At 42.9% G+C, this 19810-nt stretch overlaps 1 protein-coding gene across 1 annotated transcript in view; it reads right to left on the reverse strand.

Annotated features, from left to right (window-relative positions):
• The window catches only part of LOC126355337 (uncharacterized), a 475493-nt gene that overhangs the window by 311889 nt on the left and 143794 nt on the right, over nt 1-19810 (reverse strand). The window contains exon 3 of the mRNA XM_050005632.1: nt 3865-4001. Coding sequence (XP_049861589.1) covers nt 3865-4001 — 137 coding nt within the window. The remainder of the gene's footprint in view (nt 1-3864; nt 4002-19810) is intronic.

The raw sequence follows: 19810 nt of genomic DNA on the forward strand, positions 1-19810 counted from the left end.
GTCATAGTATATGGACAATATGGGAGAAGTAGGGACTGATAGTGTTTGCTCGTGTGTTAATAATTAAGTAAGGGACTGTATAACAGCATTGCTGGTTCTAAGGACATTTCAAAAACAATTTTTGTGAGTGGACAAGTGGTGGTTTATGGACTTGCTGTATTCTCTGCAATTCAATGGTGATTGTGCACCTGCACAGTTGCAACAGATGGCTGCTGGCCATCTCTACAAGGACTACAGTGGGTCTGCACCTTTGATGACCCACCAATACCATTATTTCTACAAGGACTACAGTGGGTCTGCTCTGTGATGACCTACCTACCGATAATCTTCAACGTCGACTGACTCTGTTGTGGCCCGTTACCTGTCTGCATGTCAAGAGTCAGCACTGTCTTTCCGTTGGAAGGACAACACCACTTCTTCAAGACTGCATGGAAATCCACTACTTCCGTGTGCATTTTCTTTTACTACTCAGACTTTGAGAAAACACTGCAATTTTACTTTGATGAATGATCATGACTGTCTTCATGGACTGTGAGAAAATTTTAGCTTTTGACCAACATTGTATCGATAAGTGTGTGCATTTCATTTCTTTGTCATTGTAATTATGAAAAAATTTTTCAAATCTGTACTGGCCACTGCCCAAAACAATTTGTAAATTTTTTTGTGGGGAGCATGGGGGCTATGTAAGTAAGCTGTTTAGGTTTTTTTATTGGTAACGCCGCCGCCACGTAGCGCTCTGTATAAAAATCACTGGCTGTGCCGTGCGCAGTCTGTGTTTAGTTTGCATTGTTGTCTGCCATTGTAGTGTTGAGCAGCGGCAGCTGGATGCTAACAGCGCGTAGCGTTGCGCAGTTGGAGGTGAGCCGGTGGACGTGGGGAGAGAGATGGCGGAGTTTTGAAATTTGTAAGAATTGGTGTCATGAACTGCTATATATATTATGACTAGTGAGCTGGCAGTAGTGGCGCTCGCTGTATTGCAGTAGCTTGAGTAATGAAGATTTTTGTGAGGTAAGTGATTTGTGAAACGTATAGGTTAATGCTAGTCAGGGCCATTCTTTCGTAGAGATTTTTGGAAGTCAGATTGCGTTGCGCTAAAGATATTGTGTGTCAGTTTAAGCACAGTCGCGTATAATTTTTCAAAGGGGATGTTTCACTTCGTATCGCATAGGCCCAACTTTTGTTGCTCTTCATTGTCTTTATGGCAACGTCAAACTGCGTTGGCATCCACCGCAATATGATTCTTCAGCTTTTCATGAATGCGACTGGATGTTTCACTTCCTGCAGCAGGAAATTCAATTACAGAAGGGTGTTTTACATATACATCCAAGTAGGCCATTTTGTAAACTTATGCAGTGCTGCCATCCATTGATGTAAGATGCTGTGGGCTCTAGTGGGCTGCAGTACGATGTTCGTGGTAGTGCTACTAATTTGATTATTGCATGACCACCTCAGTGAAATACGAGGCATTACTTTATGACTAGTATTTACACATACGTTTCTACTTTTGTTACGCTTATTAAGCCATTCTCGTGTATAAAATTAGATGCGTTGCTTTCCACATCCCTTAACCTTTCCCCCACACAGTTCCTTTACCATCTCATCAAATTTGTATCTCACCCCCCTCCTCTCTCACACTAAATACCTTCAAACAACCTACACCACCAGCAAAAGCGATTCCAATAATCGTATTGTTTCCCTATAACTGCCAATCTTTGTACACTAGCCCATCTCTGCCATACGTTCTACTGACCTTACATGCACATCATACATTCTCTCGCACTGAGATTTCAACTTTATGCCTCTCACAGACAATTAAACCAATCCCATCAATTATCCATTCAACCAATAATAAATCGATCTTACTTTTTCCGTTTCTTCAGGGCTCCCTTTCCCTTCTCCTCTCCATCTTTCCCTATCTCTTTCTTCTTTGTCACCCTATCTTTTAATACCCCTTTCTCCCCATCATATTGTGTCCTTACCGACGCCCTGACTACCCCTTTCCTATGTCCCCAGCATCTACTCCTCCATTGATATTACCTATCAGTCCTGCACCCTTAAATTTTCCCCCAAAAACGACAAACCATATTTCCCAGGGCAGTTCCATCAAAGTTTAGTGTCAGTGCAGACCTTCATTTTTAATATCGGTGTTTTACGTCGTGTTTTAAACGTATTCAATTTGTTTCCGTTTTACGTTTATGTATTCCCGTTTTAATTAACAATGGAGAGAAATTTCCCTTATATGAAACCTCACAAATTCGTCTTTGCAGCTCTTATACTTGCTTGTGCACAGGGTGATTCAGCCCCCCCCCCGCTCCGTTTTGTATACCCCACAACGTTATAGCTAGACTCTAAAAACCACTTTCAACATTTTCATAGTCTGTCGTTCGCTACGCGCAAACTATTAGTCCTACACAAAAAAGGAAAAGAGTCTATTTGCAGCAAATTAATTTTTTGAAGTTTAAAATTCGTACATGGATACGTTTTCGTTAGAGACCATAGTTTTCTAGTTACTCTAGAAAAACGTACGATAGTGACTTTCGAACGTACCCCCACTCCCACCCTCAGCCCCCACTGGTCAGCATTTCTACTAAGTAGTTCATGGACATCCCCCTGCCACTGTATAAATATTTACGACTGCATGAATTATTTCCCACATTTCACCAGTTTTTGTCTTCACCGACTGACCTTATTACACCACCGGCTCAGTCGAGCACTTAAAAGTTGTAAAAGTGGCGTTTCTGTAAATTTTACGAAACAGTTTCCAGAATTTTTTAACAGCGTAAAATAAACAATAACATCGTTGTATTCGTCAGGCCTTTTGACTACGGAAGTACTGTGCTTGTAACTGTTGAGTTTGTATCGAATTGTTAACATAATTAGTTTTAGCGTATCGTTTACAAAAGCCGTTTTTCGTTCTTTACCCTCGTGGTCAGGTTTATATTAGTACGGAGGTCAAAAACGGTCCAATATTGGGAATTTTTATATGTCCATTCTTTTGATTAAGGGTTTGTGGGGCTTCGGCTGTTCACTCATGTAAGAGAATGAACGACCGGTAGCCGTCCTTTCGATGTTAAGCCACAAGGATGGTGTACTGAATCACGAAAACTGGATGCTAAATAATAAATAACATCAAAAGGACGACTGCGGGTGTTTCATTTCATTAAAATATCGGGAATTGTTCGTGTAAACGGAAATTTTTGTACAGCGGTAGGAGGGTGTGTCACGAACAAAACTCTCGAAATCTAACTGGTGAGGGATGAGTGTGAGGTCAAGGCGTCTTTAAAGGTGACTTTTGAACGTTTTTCTGGAATAGCTTGAAAACTCTGGCATCCAGCGACAACGGATGCCAGTACAAATTTGAAAATAGTCCAACTCATTTTTTATATAGACTAAAAGCTTGCGCGTAGAAACAAGAGAATATGAAAACTCTCGCTTGGTTTTTGTAGACCAGCCGTAACACTGCGGGTTGCATAAAGCGACAGCGGTAGGGGCATCTCCTCAGTCACCCTGTACATCTCTCCTTTGAATTTATCGTGAATTTCGTCTTTATGTATGTTACTTGTTCTTTGGCTGAAAATCGGGTTCTTGTGCCGCTGACAGCCCTTCCCCAGGTCATATGGGTCTAGAAGGATGAATTAACAATAAAAACATTTTCATGTAATTCGATTTGGGTCATACAAATATGAATCAGCCTACACCTTGGGTGGGGGGGAGGGGGGGAGGAGGATGTGGTACACGATACTCAATTAACTATTCGTTGTTACCTCCCCACTTTGGAGGTGCGAAAACAAGGTAAAATCTTCGAGAGACATTGTGTGGAGTGCTTCATATCATATTAGTTGAGAGAGAATGTTCTGTACTCACCTGCACGAGGTCTCCGTGACTGTGGCCGTTGGCTGTGAAGGTGAGGTGGCAGAGGAAAGGCAGTCGCTCCTCCCGGGGCCGGTGGACGTCCAGCTCGTACGTGTGGCCCAGCTCGCCGTAGAAAGTCCGGTTGCACGCTGCAACAACACATCACCACGCTTCTCACACACTGCAATGTGCTCCACATAAAATAACTGTTAACTATGCAGCGTTACAGAAACAAGTGTGTCCAATAAGCAATGCAGCATATTTTTTCTGTCGCCCGCAGGCCGTGATCTAGTGGTTAGCGTTGGTACCTGTGGATCACGTAGTTCCGGGTTCGATTTGCGACCGGGTTGGCGATTTTGTCCTCCTATGAACTATGGTTTGTGTTGTCCTCATCACATTTCATCATCATTCGGGAAAATGGCGAGAATGGACAGGGAAAAAATTGGGAATTTTTACAGACGCTGATAACCACGCCTTTGAGTGCCCCACCAAAATTATCAAAGGACCTGGAAGAGCAGCTGAACGGAATGGACTGTGTCTTGAAAGGAGGATATAAGATGAACATCAACAAAACCAAACGAAGATAATGGAATGTAGTCAAATTAAATCGGGTGATGTTGCGGCATTAGATTAGAATAAGAGACGCTTAAGTAGTAAATGAGTTTTGCTATTTGGGGAACAAAATAACTGATGATGGTAGAAGTAGAGAGGATATAAAATGTAGACTGGCAATGGCAAGGAGCGTTCCTGAAGAAAAGAAATTTGTTAACATCGTGTATTTATTTAATTGTCAGGAAGTCGTTTTTGAAAGTATTTGTATGGGGTGTAGCCACGTATGGAAGTGAAACGTGGACGATAAATAGTTTAGACAAGAAGAGAATAGAATCTTTCAAAATGTGGTGCTACAGAAGACTGCTGAAGATTAGATGGGTAGATCACATAACTAATGAGGAGGTATTGAATAGAATTGGGGAGAAGAGGAGCTTATGGCACAACTTGATCAGAAGAAGGGATCGGCTGGTAGGACATGTTCTGAGGCATCAAGGGATCACAAATTTAGCATTGGAGGGCAGCGTGAAGGGTAGAAATCGTAGAGGGAGACCAAGAGATGACTACACTAATCAGATTCAGAAGGATGTAGGTTGCAGTAGGTTCTGGGAGATGAAGAAGCTTGCACAGGATAGAGTAGCATGGAGAGCTGCATCAAACCAGTCTCAGGACTGAAGACAACAACAACAACAATAACAACAACAACATCAACTGAACGCCCCTCGTAGATAAGGCTGTCATAAACCCGAAGTTTGATTTGGAGAGCACTATGCTTCACTAAGCACGACTCTATAGAAGGTAGCTGCAAATGTTCCAAAGGTTCAACGTCGACTCTGAAGCACGTTACAACTCAGATTTTTCATATGGAGGAACAATGATAGACGTGAAAGAAGTGATATGTGCCAGGCCCAGTTCCTGCGACTGACAGGGGGTCAAACCCATGTCCATTTAATTTCATAGACTCGCTGGTAACCGATGGTCCAGCTAGTCACATGTGTGACAAGTAAGTAACGAAAACTCAATATTTAAGACAGTGTACTGAGGCAATGTGGAGAATAAATTGAATTTTCAAGTAAAGTTTTATGTCAGATATTTCCGGAACCGCTTAAGATATCATGATTCTGTTTCCACCCATATTAAGTGCAAGGAAGTCCCGTAGCACAACTATTTCAATTGCAGAGCTGTCAGTGTCAACTTCGCTTCTTCAAACGAGACTATAGTGCATGGTGTTTCCAAAAAATAACTCATCGGATTTCACATGACAGATATCCTGTGTGAATAAAAGTAGAAAAATGGGTTACATTTAAATGTAGAGGAGAGCGGGCACAGAAGTAGCAGAGAGAAAAAGTAACAATTACCTCCACTACGATGTTCGCATAAAATAACATGATTCAATGTATGTCCTTGAAGGTTTCCACGGCCTACCGGTCGCTGACCGGTACGGGTATTGGAGAGGAAAAGTTGATTTCCATACAGTAAAAAGCCTTTTTTGTGCCTCGAATTAGGTTTATCAATTCATTCAGTTTTGGGATAAGGGTAATAGTATGCTGTAAACGTAAGCCTACTATCATTATTTAACAATGTGTGAGTAAAACTGTTTTTCACCACTGTTGTCAATAGTTTTATTACTTGTATAGATGGTGCAAAATTACGAATTAAACAGAAAAAGCTGATCGGAGAAAAACCTTGCTGCTGGGGACGAAAGTAACACTGTTACTCTTGTCATCGTTACTGAGAAAATAGCATTAGACTCACATTCTCAGTTTTATCTTACTAGCGATCAGTAAATTATGTATAATACTGTTAGGAGTGGGAGTGTCATATTCAACTAATCCGTCAATTACTTGATAATTTCACTACAGGAAATTGTGACAGGAACACGAGTTAGGACGACTCCAAGAGGAGTAACTGCTACCTCTCTGTATCAAATTTCAGCAGATGATGTTGCAAACTCTGACGTAAACGTTAGACTAGCATAAAAGAAATTGGGTGTCATGTGACATTTCATAAATACGTCAAAAAAAAAAAACTGAAGCGTGTGAGTGATGGCAGCACACCGATCCCTCTCGCCGGGTGCAGAAGTGTCAAATGTGTGTGCTCTAATGATGAAGAAAAAATAATAGCTGAAGTTGTGGTTAAGTTGTCAATAGTGTTTTACGGACATTGTCCTAAGGATATCGGTAATTTAACTCACGAACTGGTAACGATATATATCGTCTTGTGTACATAACCGAACTGCTGGTCCAGACTGGTTATCAGCATTCAGGAAAAGGAATCCTCAGTTTTCTTTTCGGTCGTCTCAATCTACAAATGTAGCTCGAGCAACGCTTATTACCTTCTTGTTTTTCGAATTATGACCAGTAATATCAACACTGCAAAAGTAGCAATATGGGAATGATTTCTTGGCTCCCTCCATATCATAGGAACAGCAAGTCTAAACGCCTTTTTCTCCTTTTTGGGCCATTTTCTCAGATCTTCAACACACACATAACATACCTTATGCAGCGCCCAAGATTTATCTTGATCACCAAATTTAGATCCAAAGTATGATGTATAAACCTTTTTCACAAAGTCTGCAATGTTTCTTTGGTGTTTTTTAATTACAGATTCACCAAAAATGTAACAAAAACTGTCAGCAGAGTTTTTACAACCACGATTAAACATTGTACTGACCACATGTACTAGAAACGGGAAATTGAGGTTAGGTTGACAGTAAACAAAACACTGGCTGTTAACACAGAAATATAATTTTTTAGCAGTGCTACCAACGTCTACATTCATTACACCTTCTAATTAAATTCTTTAAAAAATAGCTTAATTTCATAAGTTTAACTGTAAAATGTGAAGAAATGGTGGGTGGTACAGTTTTTTAAGTAACATTTTGGTTTTCCCACCATAAAAAACATAAAAGTAAGTTATTTTCCGCAGAAAAGTTGTTCCAACGTTGGAGTGTGTAATTCCTCCGTGATGGGTCGTATTTTTGTCTTAGGGTGTGTATTACACTCAGAAGTGATTGTGTTCGGCACCATTCGGATAATTCAATTCGGATAATTCTTTCGTGGTGCTGTCATTAGTTACAATCACTTAAGTCAATAAATACCGGCATATTCTAAGTCTTGAAGGTTAGAAAGCACTGAGGTCAGTGTCTGAGAGGACGACGCTCATAGCCGATGGTTAGCGGCTCATTGTGGCTGCGATGGTTGGATGTCTTGGTTGATACGATGGCTGGAACTGAGCTTTCTGAGGCAGTACTGATGCGTAAATACTGCTCGGGAGGATGGATATGGTACGGCCCACGTGGTACAGCGGATGCAACTAGTGCCGGGTACGGTGCGCCACCTGGTGGTGATGCGGGATCTAACACTAGGCGAATCAGGCGATGCTTCTCGTAGCGGCGACAGCCAGAGTTGCCCACAGGAATAACCTGTTATTGTTGTCATTATTCTGGAATGTGTGTGTGACGATTTCAAAGGCGCGTTGCCTGTGGGCTGGGACTTCAACAGTCTATTGGAGTTGCTTGTTAACTTGGCAGACAAAGTGTCCCGAAGCAGCACATACGACGCTGCGCTATTTTTTACAATTATATTTCTACGTCTACACCTACTTACACACTGCACAAACCATCCGATGTCACATGACGGTGGGTACCTTCTACCACCGTTGGTCATTGCCTATCACTCTCCATTCGCAAACAAAGCATGGAAGAAAAGACTGTTTGTATGCCTCCCAATAGGCCCGAATATTTCTTAGCATATCTTCGTGGTCCTTCCGCGGAATGTACGTTGGTGACAGCACTGTCGTTCTGCAGCCAACTTCATATGCTGGTTCTAAATTGTGTCAATAGTGGTCGTTGAAAAGAACGTAGTCTTCCCTGCAGCAATTTCCATATGAATTCCCGAAGCGCATTGTTCGAACCAATCGGCAAAAAATCTAGCGGCTCACTAGACTTGTACAGGTGCCCAACGCTCGAACAGTGCTCAACAGTGGGACGCACCAGAGTCCTACGTGCAGTCTCCTTTGCACATGAAACACACTTCTCTAAAATTCTCCCAATAAATCTAACTTCGACCATTGGGCTTCCTACTGTAGCCCTTAAGAACTCGTTCCGTGTCAAATCACTTTACATAGTTATGTCCGAATATTTAATCGAATTGACTATGACAAGCAACGCACTGCCAATGCTGTATTCCAACATTGGAGCACCTACTCATCAGCGTTAACTAATACGTTCTGCATTTTCAGCAAGCTGCAATTCATCACACCAACTAGAAATTCTGTCTAATGAGGCTGTTTAGGCTGGTTGGACTCATTGTTGGAATATTCGCGTGTGTTGTGTTGGGCAGTTGGATGTGAACAGCGCATAGCTTTATGCAGTTGGAGGTGAGCCGCCAGCAGTGTCGGATGTGGGGATAGAGATGCCAGAGTTTTGAGCGGATTATCTGGACGTGTCTCCGACAGAAAAAGGAAATTGCTATTACAGTAAATACATTCTTTGTTCTCTATCAAAATCTTTCATTTGCTAACTATTCCTATCAATAGTTTGTGCCTTTGTGCCTTCAGTAGTTAGAATCTTTTAATTAGCTGGCAGCATTGGCGAAGTCGCTGTATCAGTCAGTCTCTCATTAACTTTCAAAATTAATAACGTACCATCACCTTGTAGATAGATACGAGGTCTGCCATGACAATTACTGATCGGGAATCATGTTATCGTGTCGGGTCTCTCTCCCTCCAACCCTTCGATGCCTAAATGCAAAGTTATAGCAATGACCTTACAAAAATTAATGGATAATTCATGGCCCAAGTGCGTATCGGTTAAACAACTTCATGGCCAGGATTTTGGTAGTGGGTGTCCTCTGAGCTGTCATTCTTTTATGCATGGAACTTTTTAATGCACTTTGATTACGAATCCACGTCTCGGTTCAATGCTCTGGGTATAAACCAGTACCTCAAAGAATTTAATTCAAAATTCACCTTTTTATTTTCACAACATCTCAAGTTTCCAGAATGAGATTTTCACTCTGCAGCGGAGTGTGCGCTGATATGAAACTTCCTGGCAGATTAAAACTGTGTGCCCGACCGAGACTCGAACTCCCAATGCATCGTAGTCATCTACACTCCCTTACGGCTGTTCCAATGCAGCCGACTTTCCTTTGGAATAGCCAGAGATATTTCAACTAAATCTAGGGCATATCACTCGTGATGTACCAGGGACTGTCAGTTACTTAGCCGACATTCTCGTCGCAGCAAATATGCCCAGGACATGTAACGGTTTGGATGCTCTAAACAGTTCTCCAACAGACCAGCCTAAAATGAAAAAAAGGAAAAGTGTTGTTTCTTTGTTTGGCAAGTTAAACGTCTTGGACACATTTTCTGACATCTTCCTCTTTTCTCAGTACATCAGGCAGAACAAAATCGTCCGGCTCCTACCAGTACTAGTCAGCTGGAAGCAGTGCTGGGAGAATCGAATTGCTACCCAAAGTCTATTCCCCATGCGGCTATCATTATCAAACAACTACACCCCCTACTGCAGAAAAACGTCGACTGACTTTGCATATGGCATGTGACAAAATTTTAGTGACTTAAGACAGGTAATTCTCCATCCCCAAAGCCTCACAGCCTCAGGCCTGGCAACAGGTGCGTCAGACAACATGCTTGAGGCAACCCCGTCCCACATGATTGATGGGGTGGAAAGCTCAGTCGCATCTATGTCCAAACTCCTCACCGATGCTCATAAAAATTGTATCCAAAAAGAAGCGTTAGCCATGATTTATTGCCTTGAAAAATTCCATGATTATGTGTGTTATAGGCATTTCACCTTATTACCGACCATAAACGTTTGCTTCCTCTTTTCAAAACTGTAACCAACAGTCCTGCCAAAACTGCTGCTGCCTTCAGTGATGTTTATAGTTCCTGTCGAGTAATAATTATGCTAGTAGTATCGCTCTACCACACAACAAATATATGCTGATCTCCTGTCCTGCTTACATCTGGGTCAGGACACAGTGTTCAATCAGGAACCTAAAGTGAGTTAGGACCTGGATATCGCTGTGGAAGAAGCCATGGCCAACATCCCACAGGATGCAAAGTTCATTGCAGGCTAAACCACAGAGGACCCAATCTTCAACAGATCCTCTAACTGGTATGCTACAGTTGGTCTCCAGACCAGAGACATATCCAGCAGGCAGAGCTGAAGGTCAACTTCCACCATCAGAACGAGCTCTCAACATTGAACTAGAAGAAAACAGCAGCATATTGGTGGGCATCCCTGAATTTCTCCACAGCCCATTTTGTCGCTTCCCCACATTGGGCACTGGAGTGTGGTGCCCACTAAACGACTGGCCCACCACTGTGTCTACAGCAGTGACAAGTACACTGCTATTACTCAAATGATTTCCTTATGTACCACCTGCCAGAGCAAGCAGGCCATTTCTCCATGCAGTTTCTTCCCTTAGGCAGACTCATCAACAAATCCTCCAATTGGATTTCACAGGACTTTTGTTAGACCACTGAGGTCTCATTGCAATAGACACAGGTAGTGAGCTGCCATATGTTTCACACATGTTTGCACATCAACTAGTCAAATTATTCTAACTCTATCTCACATTTTTTCCCACTGACGACTGTCTAACACTATTGTTACATAAAATAGTCCTCAGTTTGGTCTGCGAAGTTACCCACTTTCTGTGACAATAATTGCATCATTTTAGTTAACACCTTTCCAACCAGCCTAATATAGACTAGTGCAACCTTTCGCCTGTACATTTAATGCCCACGTATTACGTATAAACTTTGCTGTCACCATCTTCTGAATGGAGCTCTCACTCTTCTTCTGGAATCCTACTGATCAACCCTACAGGATGGCTCATCTCCTGCAGAGCACCTTCATGGCTGATCTTGTCAGTCCAAACTTTGTTTGTGGTTTTTCTTTACAAAACGAATATTTTTATTCTTCATCCAGCAGTTCACACCCCTCTAGTTGACGGCATAGTCACCACTGCTTTTCCCTTAAATGTCCAGTGTGGTCCCTCGTTTTTACTAAGGAATGACAACATTGGCTTCTCGGCTAGGGTGATTCTTCATTACAGCAAACTGTGTTACAAATATGTTAGCCAATTAGGATCTCACTGTGGTCGTTCTCCTAACACTGAGAGTTGCCACTTCCTTTTTTTTACAGAGATGGAGTCATGTGCCATCTCCATCCAGTCAACTGACATGTCATCTCAAACACTGCCAGCAGCCAGCTCACTTGAGGGGATCTCAACAGCTCCACACACCATATCAGGACCGACACAAGTGGATTTGTGCATCATCCCCCAAACGCCGTGACCACCACCATAGAACCTACCGACTCCAGAGACGTCCAGATGAACATGACCATCACTTCCCCTCTGTTTGGGGCGGGGGCCTTGGGTTGCGGTATGCTGCACTGAGGGTACACGCCTGTGGTGTCAATAACCAAAATCAGATAAATACTTCGAAGATGCCTAACACACAGGGGACAATTTCGTAGAATAAAGGCAGCCATTCTCGAATCATACACTAGGAGGTGACAGAAGGCCTTCTAGAAGCCATGTGCTTCACAGGCGTATTTTCTTCTGGATGACACATGATCGAAAGTAGGCCTGGCCTTATCCTAGCATGCTCTTTAGGGCAGTCCTCAAGCGAGACCACGGGTTCACCTGGGGTGAGCTTTCGTGAGCCAAGCACCCATTCTGTAAGGATTTCTTCAGTCATGGATTTTCACTGAATAACTGTCTCAGTGAGGTTTCTGCCATTCACGTCTGACTTCGTGAACCTGGGAAACAGCAACTGTTGATTTAGAGTGCCTTCGGCCTCCATCCTACAGAGATTGGGATTCTGTCAAAGTGGCAGACTTGTGGACTTGCAAATTTATTCCTGTTTAAAATTTAAATGGCTACACGCCGGACTTATTGTTACACAGTTTTTTCCCTACGGAACTTAAAATTTCATCCAGTTTTTAATTTACTCTGAGCCTGCTTTGGGAATTTTACAGAGTGTATGTTTAATGAACTTAGACTTAGTGACAATCTAACAGCCCTTCAGCTGCCAGAAGTATTGTTCTATTTCAAAAATGACTTATTTTACGTTTTGGTTCAACCCTCGTCAGAGTGGATGTGTTATTGATCTTTGATAAACAATTTCAGTCATAGCTAATTGGCTATTTTTTGTGCCTCATCAGTGGCCATATCACCATTTTTATTACGTCATATCACCGACGTAAGTGTATCAGAATAATTTGGTTTGTAGGTATTCTCCGTACTATGTAGGGATACTGTCAGCAAAATTTGTGCAAATAGAATTAAAGCAAAGAGATAATAAATTAAAACTTCATGCCTGATGGTGACGTTCTAATTCATGAAAAGCGTAAATATAATAAGCAATGAACTTTTTTCTCTTCATTACGTTTTGTGGCGGGAAGGGTGAGGGGGGGGGGGGGGCGAATCAGCGAAAGAAAATGTTTCGAAGAGGTTTGAAATTATGTTAACAGTTTATTGGAGGTCCGTATGTGCTCTCATCCTCAATTACCTAGTGAACTTAATCTGGATAGTTGATAAATTGTTAATATGATTTTCGTATTACTTCATTTGCATTTACTGTAACAATTTCTCATGGTTTGCAAACTTTTCCCTCGATATCTTACGACGGCGCTGTTAGTTTGTCTTTGCATCCTGCTGAATCGAGGGCTCGTGGGAGCGGTTGCGAAATCACGCGGAACCGTTCCACGCGACAGGCTGTGTAACGAGCCCAGCGACGTTCCGAGGTGACAGTGATTGCAGCCGAGAGCTTAAGGGATTCTCCGGCTGTCGGGGAGTCGGTCGCCGCTCTCTTCCTCTGCAGTTCAGGAAGCGCCGCGGTCCAAGTGAGTGGCGGCACCTACTGCGAAATCTCCCTCAATACTCTTGCGCTGTCTCAAACCGCTGGCAATGGTGGATTTTTGTGAACTAAGGGGGTTACAAACCCCCTTAGCCATAAGCGTTGAGCGAAAAATATTTCCAGAAGTTTCAAGTTCATCAAAATATTTATGAAACATTTTTTGTTAAATTTAGACTTTTTTCAATGCCTATGCCTGGATTTTTTCTTACATAATTAATGAACGATAACTGCATTTGGAGAAATGATCATCTTAATAAAATTAGAGAGTACAGTGGTAGAGAAATAACTTGAAGGTGGTTCGATGAACCCTCTGCTGGACACTTAATTGTGAATTGCAGAGTAATGATCTAGCTGTAGATGCTTTATATAACCATCTCGAGATCGTCAAAACCGTAATAAAGCATTGAATATGCAATACAAACTATCATCATCAACTATAATCATACAATTACATGAATTCGTATTATGTCCATCAAGACTATGATGTTAGTTTTGAGGTGTCGTGCCAGGGTAGCTGTGCTTTTGGCAGTTTACCTGTTTTCATCAATTTGTGGGAATTTTGTAAAGATAACTGTCTTATACAATATTGTAACTGTTGCACATACTATTCTCACTCTAATAGCTGCTGTAAAAATTGCAAATAATAGGATTCTAACGGGGTTTTTACTAATGCAACCGGCAATTCGTCTTTTTTTATGTATGTATACCGTCAGTATGGAAGTGAAACATGGATGATAAATAGTTTGGACAAGAAGAGAATAGAAGCTTTTAAAATGTGGTGCTACAGAAGAATGCTGAAGATTAGATGGGTAGATCACATAACTAATGAGGAGGTATTGAATAGAATTGGGGAGAAAAGGAGTTTGTGACACAACTTGACAAAAAGAAGGGACCAGTTGGTAGGACATGTTTTGAGGCATCAAGGGATCACAAATTTAGCATTGGAGGGCAGCGTGGAGGGTAAAAATCGTAGAGGGAGACCAAGAGATGAATACACTAAGCAGATTCGGAAGGACGTAGGTTGGAGTAGGTACTGGGAGATGAAGAAGCTTGCACAGGACAGAGTAGCATGGAGAGCTGCATCAAACCAGTCTCAGGACTGAAGACCACAACAACAACAACAATACCTTCAGCTTGCGAGATTATGGTTTACGACCCCGCTCGCTCACGGTGAAGTTTGACGCTACATGGTCGCATAGTTTTGTTGGCTCACAGTAACGGATGAATGTAATCCTATGACTACAACTAACGATATTGTTTTTACTACATGTTCGCTGCTTTTTTACAGTTACAGGACGTGTAGATACAAGGTGTACAACTTTGTTTCCGCCGTTTTTTCCCCAACATTTGAGGCTTTAACGAAACAAATTGGTTACACATGTATCATTCAAAGTATTTTCCATCGATGGCCACTACTTTCTCCCACCTCTCGGGCAGTGTACGAAATCCTCATCAAAAAAATTGTTCATCTTTTGAAGTGATCCACGAATTGATCCAATTTGTGACTTCTTCATGAGATTGGGAGTGTTGGTCAGCGAGTCCATGCGCCATTGATCGAAACAGGTGATAGTCGGAAGGAGTTATGTCTGGAGAATACGCCGGGTGTGGTAGCACTTCCCACTTTAACGTTTCCAAGTACGTTTTGACCTCTTTTGGAAAGTGGCGTCGAGCGTTGTCGTGCTGCAAAATCACTTTATCGTGCCTCTCGCTGTATTGCGGCCGTTTGTCTTTTAATGCTCTGCTCAAACGCATTAATTACGTTAGATAACGAGCACCTGTGATTGTTTCACGTGGTTTTAACATCTCATAGTACACGACGCAGAGCTGATCCCACCAAATGCAGAGCATGATCTTGCATCAATGAATATTCGGTTTGGCCGACGACGTGGAAGCATGGCCCGGATATCCCTATGATTTTTTGCGTTTAGTGTTACCGTAATGAATCCATTTTTCGTCCCCAGTCACAATGCGATGCAGAAATCCCGTCCATTTTTGTGTCTGAAGCAACTACTGACAAACACACAAACACCATTCAACGTCTCTTTGTTTCCGCTCACACGGGACCCAAATTCCTTGTTTCTGAATCATGCCCATAGCCTTGAGACGTTTTGAAATGGCTTGCTGTGTCACTCTCACTAATCGCGCCAAATTCTTGACTTTGAAGCGAGTATTCACTCAGCAATATCTCCAATTCTGCATATTCGAAACCATTCTCTCTTCCACCACTATGCCGGTCTACGACGTTAAATTCACCGTTCTTGAAGCGTTAAAACCACTCACGACACGTTCTTTCACTAACAGCGTCCTTGCTATACGTACTCGAGAGCATTCGATGAGACTCAGCCGCTGTTTTTCTTCATATTGAAACAAAACAGTAACACCTACCGCAAATGACGAGAATTAGACTCGTAAACTGACATTTTCAATCAAGAACAGCTTTATGATGGAGACACAAATCGACTAATATTTGAATGAGGTTATGTTGACCGAGGTCCAAGCTAACTGCCTGACGTCTGCGATCTGTTTCTTTCGACCGCTAATCACCCTTGTCGCCACCTATCGGCAAACGGCGGTATCAAAGTTGTACACTTTGTAGTTATAGAAGTCAATAATATTAACTAGTTATCGTGCTTTAATTATATAATCAAAAAAATGCGGTCCAGGCATTAATATTATTAACTAAGCTATTATATTTCATTAATTAATTTAAGACCACCGTGTCCTCCCTGACTCTTACAGGCTTCATTAGCATCAAAACACACCGAAGGAAAAAAATCTGCAACACCAAAAAGGAGTTATGCCACATAAACGATAGATGTTAGGCATGATTCTACAGCTGAAAGATTATGTCCGTTCCTGTTTCACGTCACTCGCGTAAGAGTGACGCCAGTAGCGGTGCTATGAGGATGCAAATCAGGCTTGCTTTAAATACACGCTCTAACAGTAGTGAGCGTTGGTTACCGTCGAGCTTGCTTGGACTCCATAATCAACATCTCACTGAGATTGTAGGCTACGAAAGCTGCATGTTACTTGAGTGATACTGTAGACAGTCTTTGCAGGAATGTAGCCGCTGTGTGTGATTGCTGGCAGTGTTGATCACGGGACTGAACGGTCGCAAGAAGACCTGGCTTCAGATGGCCACGTGGCACTAGCAAGTGGGTAGACAATCGTGTCGATGTATGGCTCTGCCACATCGTACTGCACCTGCAGCGGCCGTTTGAGCATCAGTTGGCGCCACAGTGAGACAACGAACCGTTACAAATCGGTTACTTCAAGGACAGCTCCGTGCCAGACGCCTTGTAGTGGGCATTCTATTGATCCCAAACCACTGCCATTTGCCGCTTCAGTGGTGTCAAACGCGAGGGCACTGGAGAGTAGAGCGGAGGCTGTTGTGTTTGCTGATAAAAGCTGGTTATGTCTCGGTGTCGTTTTGGGAGGAGGGTAGTTGAGGCCCTGCAATCAACCTATGTGTGTGCTGGACGCGCTTGACTTACATCTGGAATTACGGTCTGGGGTGCAAATCCGTATGACAGCAGGAGCACTCTCGTGGCTATCCCACGCACTTTGGCCGGCCGCGGTGGTCTCGCTGTTTTAGGCGCGCAGTCCGGAACCGTGCGACTGCCGCGGTCGCAGGTACGTATCCTTAGATTAGTTAGGTTTAAGTAGTTCTAAGTTCTAGGGGACTAATGACCACAGCAGTTGAGTCCCATAATGCTCAGAGCCATTTGAACCATTTTTGAACCACGCACTTTGATTGCAAATTTGTACGTCAGTCTGGTGATTCAAACCACTGTGCTGCCATTCATGAACAGCATTCCAGAGGGTGCTTTCCGACAAAATAACGCTCGCCCATACACCACTGTTGTAGCCCAATATGCTCTACAGAGTGTCGACGTGTTGCCTTGTCCTGCTGTATCACCAGACATATCTCCCATCGAGACATATGGGACATCATCGGATGCCAATATGCTCTACAGAGTGTCGACGTGTTGCCTTGTCCTGCTCTATCACCAGATCTATCTCCCATCGAGACATATGGAACATCATCGGATGACAACTTCAGTGTCATCCGCAAACGCAATAACTGTCCCTGTATTGGCCGAGCAAATGCAACAGGCGTGGAACTCCACCTCGCAATCTCACATACGACACTTGTACGACAATATATATGCACGTTTGTATGCTTGCAGTCAACACTGACGCTTACACTGCTTAATCATGTCAGCGTTTCACACTTGCAATGGCTCATGTCGGAGTTTACATTTACCTGTGATATTGCAATGTTAATCACTTAATCACTTTATATTACCTAGAGAAATGTATTGTTAAAATTTCATTACTCTACATCAATTAATGTTTGGGTCGTTGCGATTTTTCACAGAGAAAAGGAACTGTTTTTCGCAGTTCCATAAAATTAATGCACAATAGACTTCAAAAAGGAAGTCACGCATGTCGTCCAAGGCTATGATCATTGCGCAACAAGACTGGTGTATAGTCACAAGACAGTACATATTCTGGATTTCATGCAGTTCTGGCGCAGTGTTCATGGGAGTAAATTGGCGACCTGGGACACTACGATACTTGTGGACAAAACGTCTAAATGGCGCTGTAACTGGGTAACCTCTTTTGATGCTAGTCAATTGTCAGGATGAGCATTACTGCAAAGGGCATTTGAATCTAAAGCATTATGTCAGGGTGAACAACACTAAATAAATTACGTTTCTCTTATAACAACATGTGGGCAGGGTGGGTTCTTCCTTGGCTCGGGTATGAGGTAGAATGAAACAGCATTTTTACATAAGATAACTTTTATTGAAAGTTTTGTACAATGGTTTCCTTACTGGATTGTTCTGGCTGGGAGAGCGGCAACTGTGTCGTTCGCGAAGCCTCTGCTGCGTTAGCAGCGGCGTCTGATTACGGCTGGCGGTGTGTATCTCGTGTCGCTGTTTCGCCCAGTTGACTGGAGACGCACATTGTTGGATAGAGAACGAAGTCGTGAATCGGATGGTGATACCTAGGATGTGGCGTCGCAGTGTTTCTCTTCTCTATGTGGCCGCGTGTCTCAGTGTTGTGCGTCCGCCAGCGGAGTGGCGCGGCGGGGGAAGGCCAGTGTCCCGGACTCGAACAACGGACTCCAGCTTGCCAATATCCGGCTGTCAGATCTTCATCACCAGCTCACAGGTGACTGCTGATGTGAGGCCGTCTCCATCCCGTCCTCACGAGTCACCCGGGTACGTAAAAATCAGTCATCAAATTCCTTCTAACTTCTGTCTTCTGGCGACGAGGCTGCTGCTTGCTATTCCATTACAGCGGCGGACTTGGTGCTTCAGTGTACGATGTAGTCTCTTCCTGCATGATGGTCTTCAGCACCTACTGAACTACACTGCAACTGAACTGAAAACTACTGTCAGGTCCACTGCGTCTCGCATATTTATTTACTTCAGTTCACTGGAGGTGAATGACTTCACGGTCATTGCCTCTTCTGTCACGTTGAAAAGCTTCTCGAAGAATATTCTCAACGTCGATCATTGGCTCTTGGAATGTAGGCGAGGTCCTTTGCTCACATGTGACAACTGAGGAACACGTGAGCCGGTCAGGCAATGCCCTGACGGCTGAATTGACAGCTTCCGCTTATGTGGAGAGGGAGATGGCTTCTCCTGAACGTACTGATTTCACGGTCATTGCCTCTTCTGCTCTGCCCACTGTTTGCCAGTGTTAAACTAAACTAAGTTTTTCATTTATTTTCTAATTTCTACTTCACTTCACATTGATTTCGCTAATTTATTTACCTATCTTAAGTAGCACTCAACAGCGCAAAAGTTCATGGTCAAACTGTGGCGAATCAGCGGAAGTGAAATGGCTCCGAAAGTTTGACCAAGGGTGCACAGATGACGGTGATGCTGGTCGGGAAGAAAGGCTATCGACTTTGACCACAAACAACAATGACCAGGCAATTGAGGAACTAATCTGAAACGATAGCACATTTTCCGACGACGATGGTTTTCGCACAGCGTTTCTCGAATGGCTACGTTACCAACAAACAGATAGGTAGGACTTTCTGACTTGGTGACAGTGTTGACATCTCTGGATGGAGTGTAACATTCGGCCGAAGTTGCTTGGTCTGTCATACTAGCGTGTAATTTAATTATACGAAAAATTTTCTGAATATATTTCCAGTCATAATAATAAAATAATATTTTGTTGTGAATCAGTGTGTGTATCAGTATATAAATACACTACTGGACAGTAAAACTGCTACACCACGAAGATGACGTGCTACAGACGCGAAATTTAACCGACAAGAAGAAGATGCTGTGATATGCAAATGATTAGCTTTTCAGAGCATTCACACAAGGTTGGCGCTGATGGCGACACCTACAACGTGCTAACATGAGGTCAGTTTCCAACCGATTTCTCATACACAAACCAGCAGTTGACCGGCGTTGCCTGGTGAAACGTTGTGATGCCTCGTGTAAGGAGGAGAAATGCGTACCATCACGTTTCCGACTTTGAT

This window comes from Schistocerca gregaria, chromosome 3 (genome assembly GCF_023897955.1).
Source record: "Schistocerca gregaria isolate iqSchGreg1 chromosome 3, iqSchGreg1.2, whole genome shotgun sequence".
Lineage (NCBI taxonomy): Eukaryota > Metazoa > Arthropoda > Insecta > Orthoptera > Acrididae > Schistocerca > Schistocerca gregaria.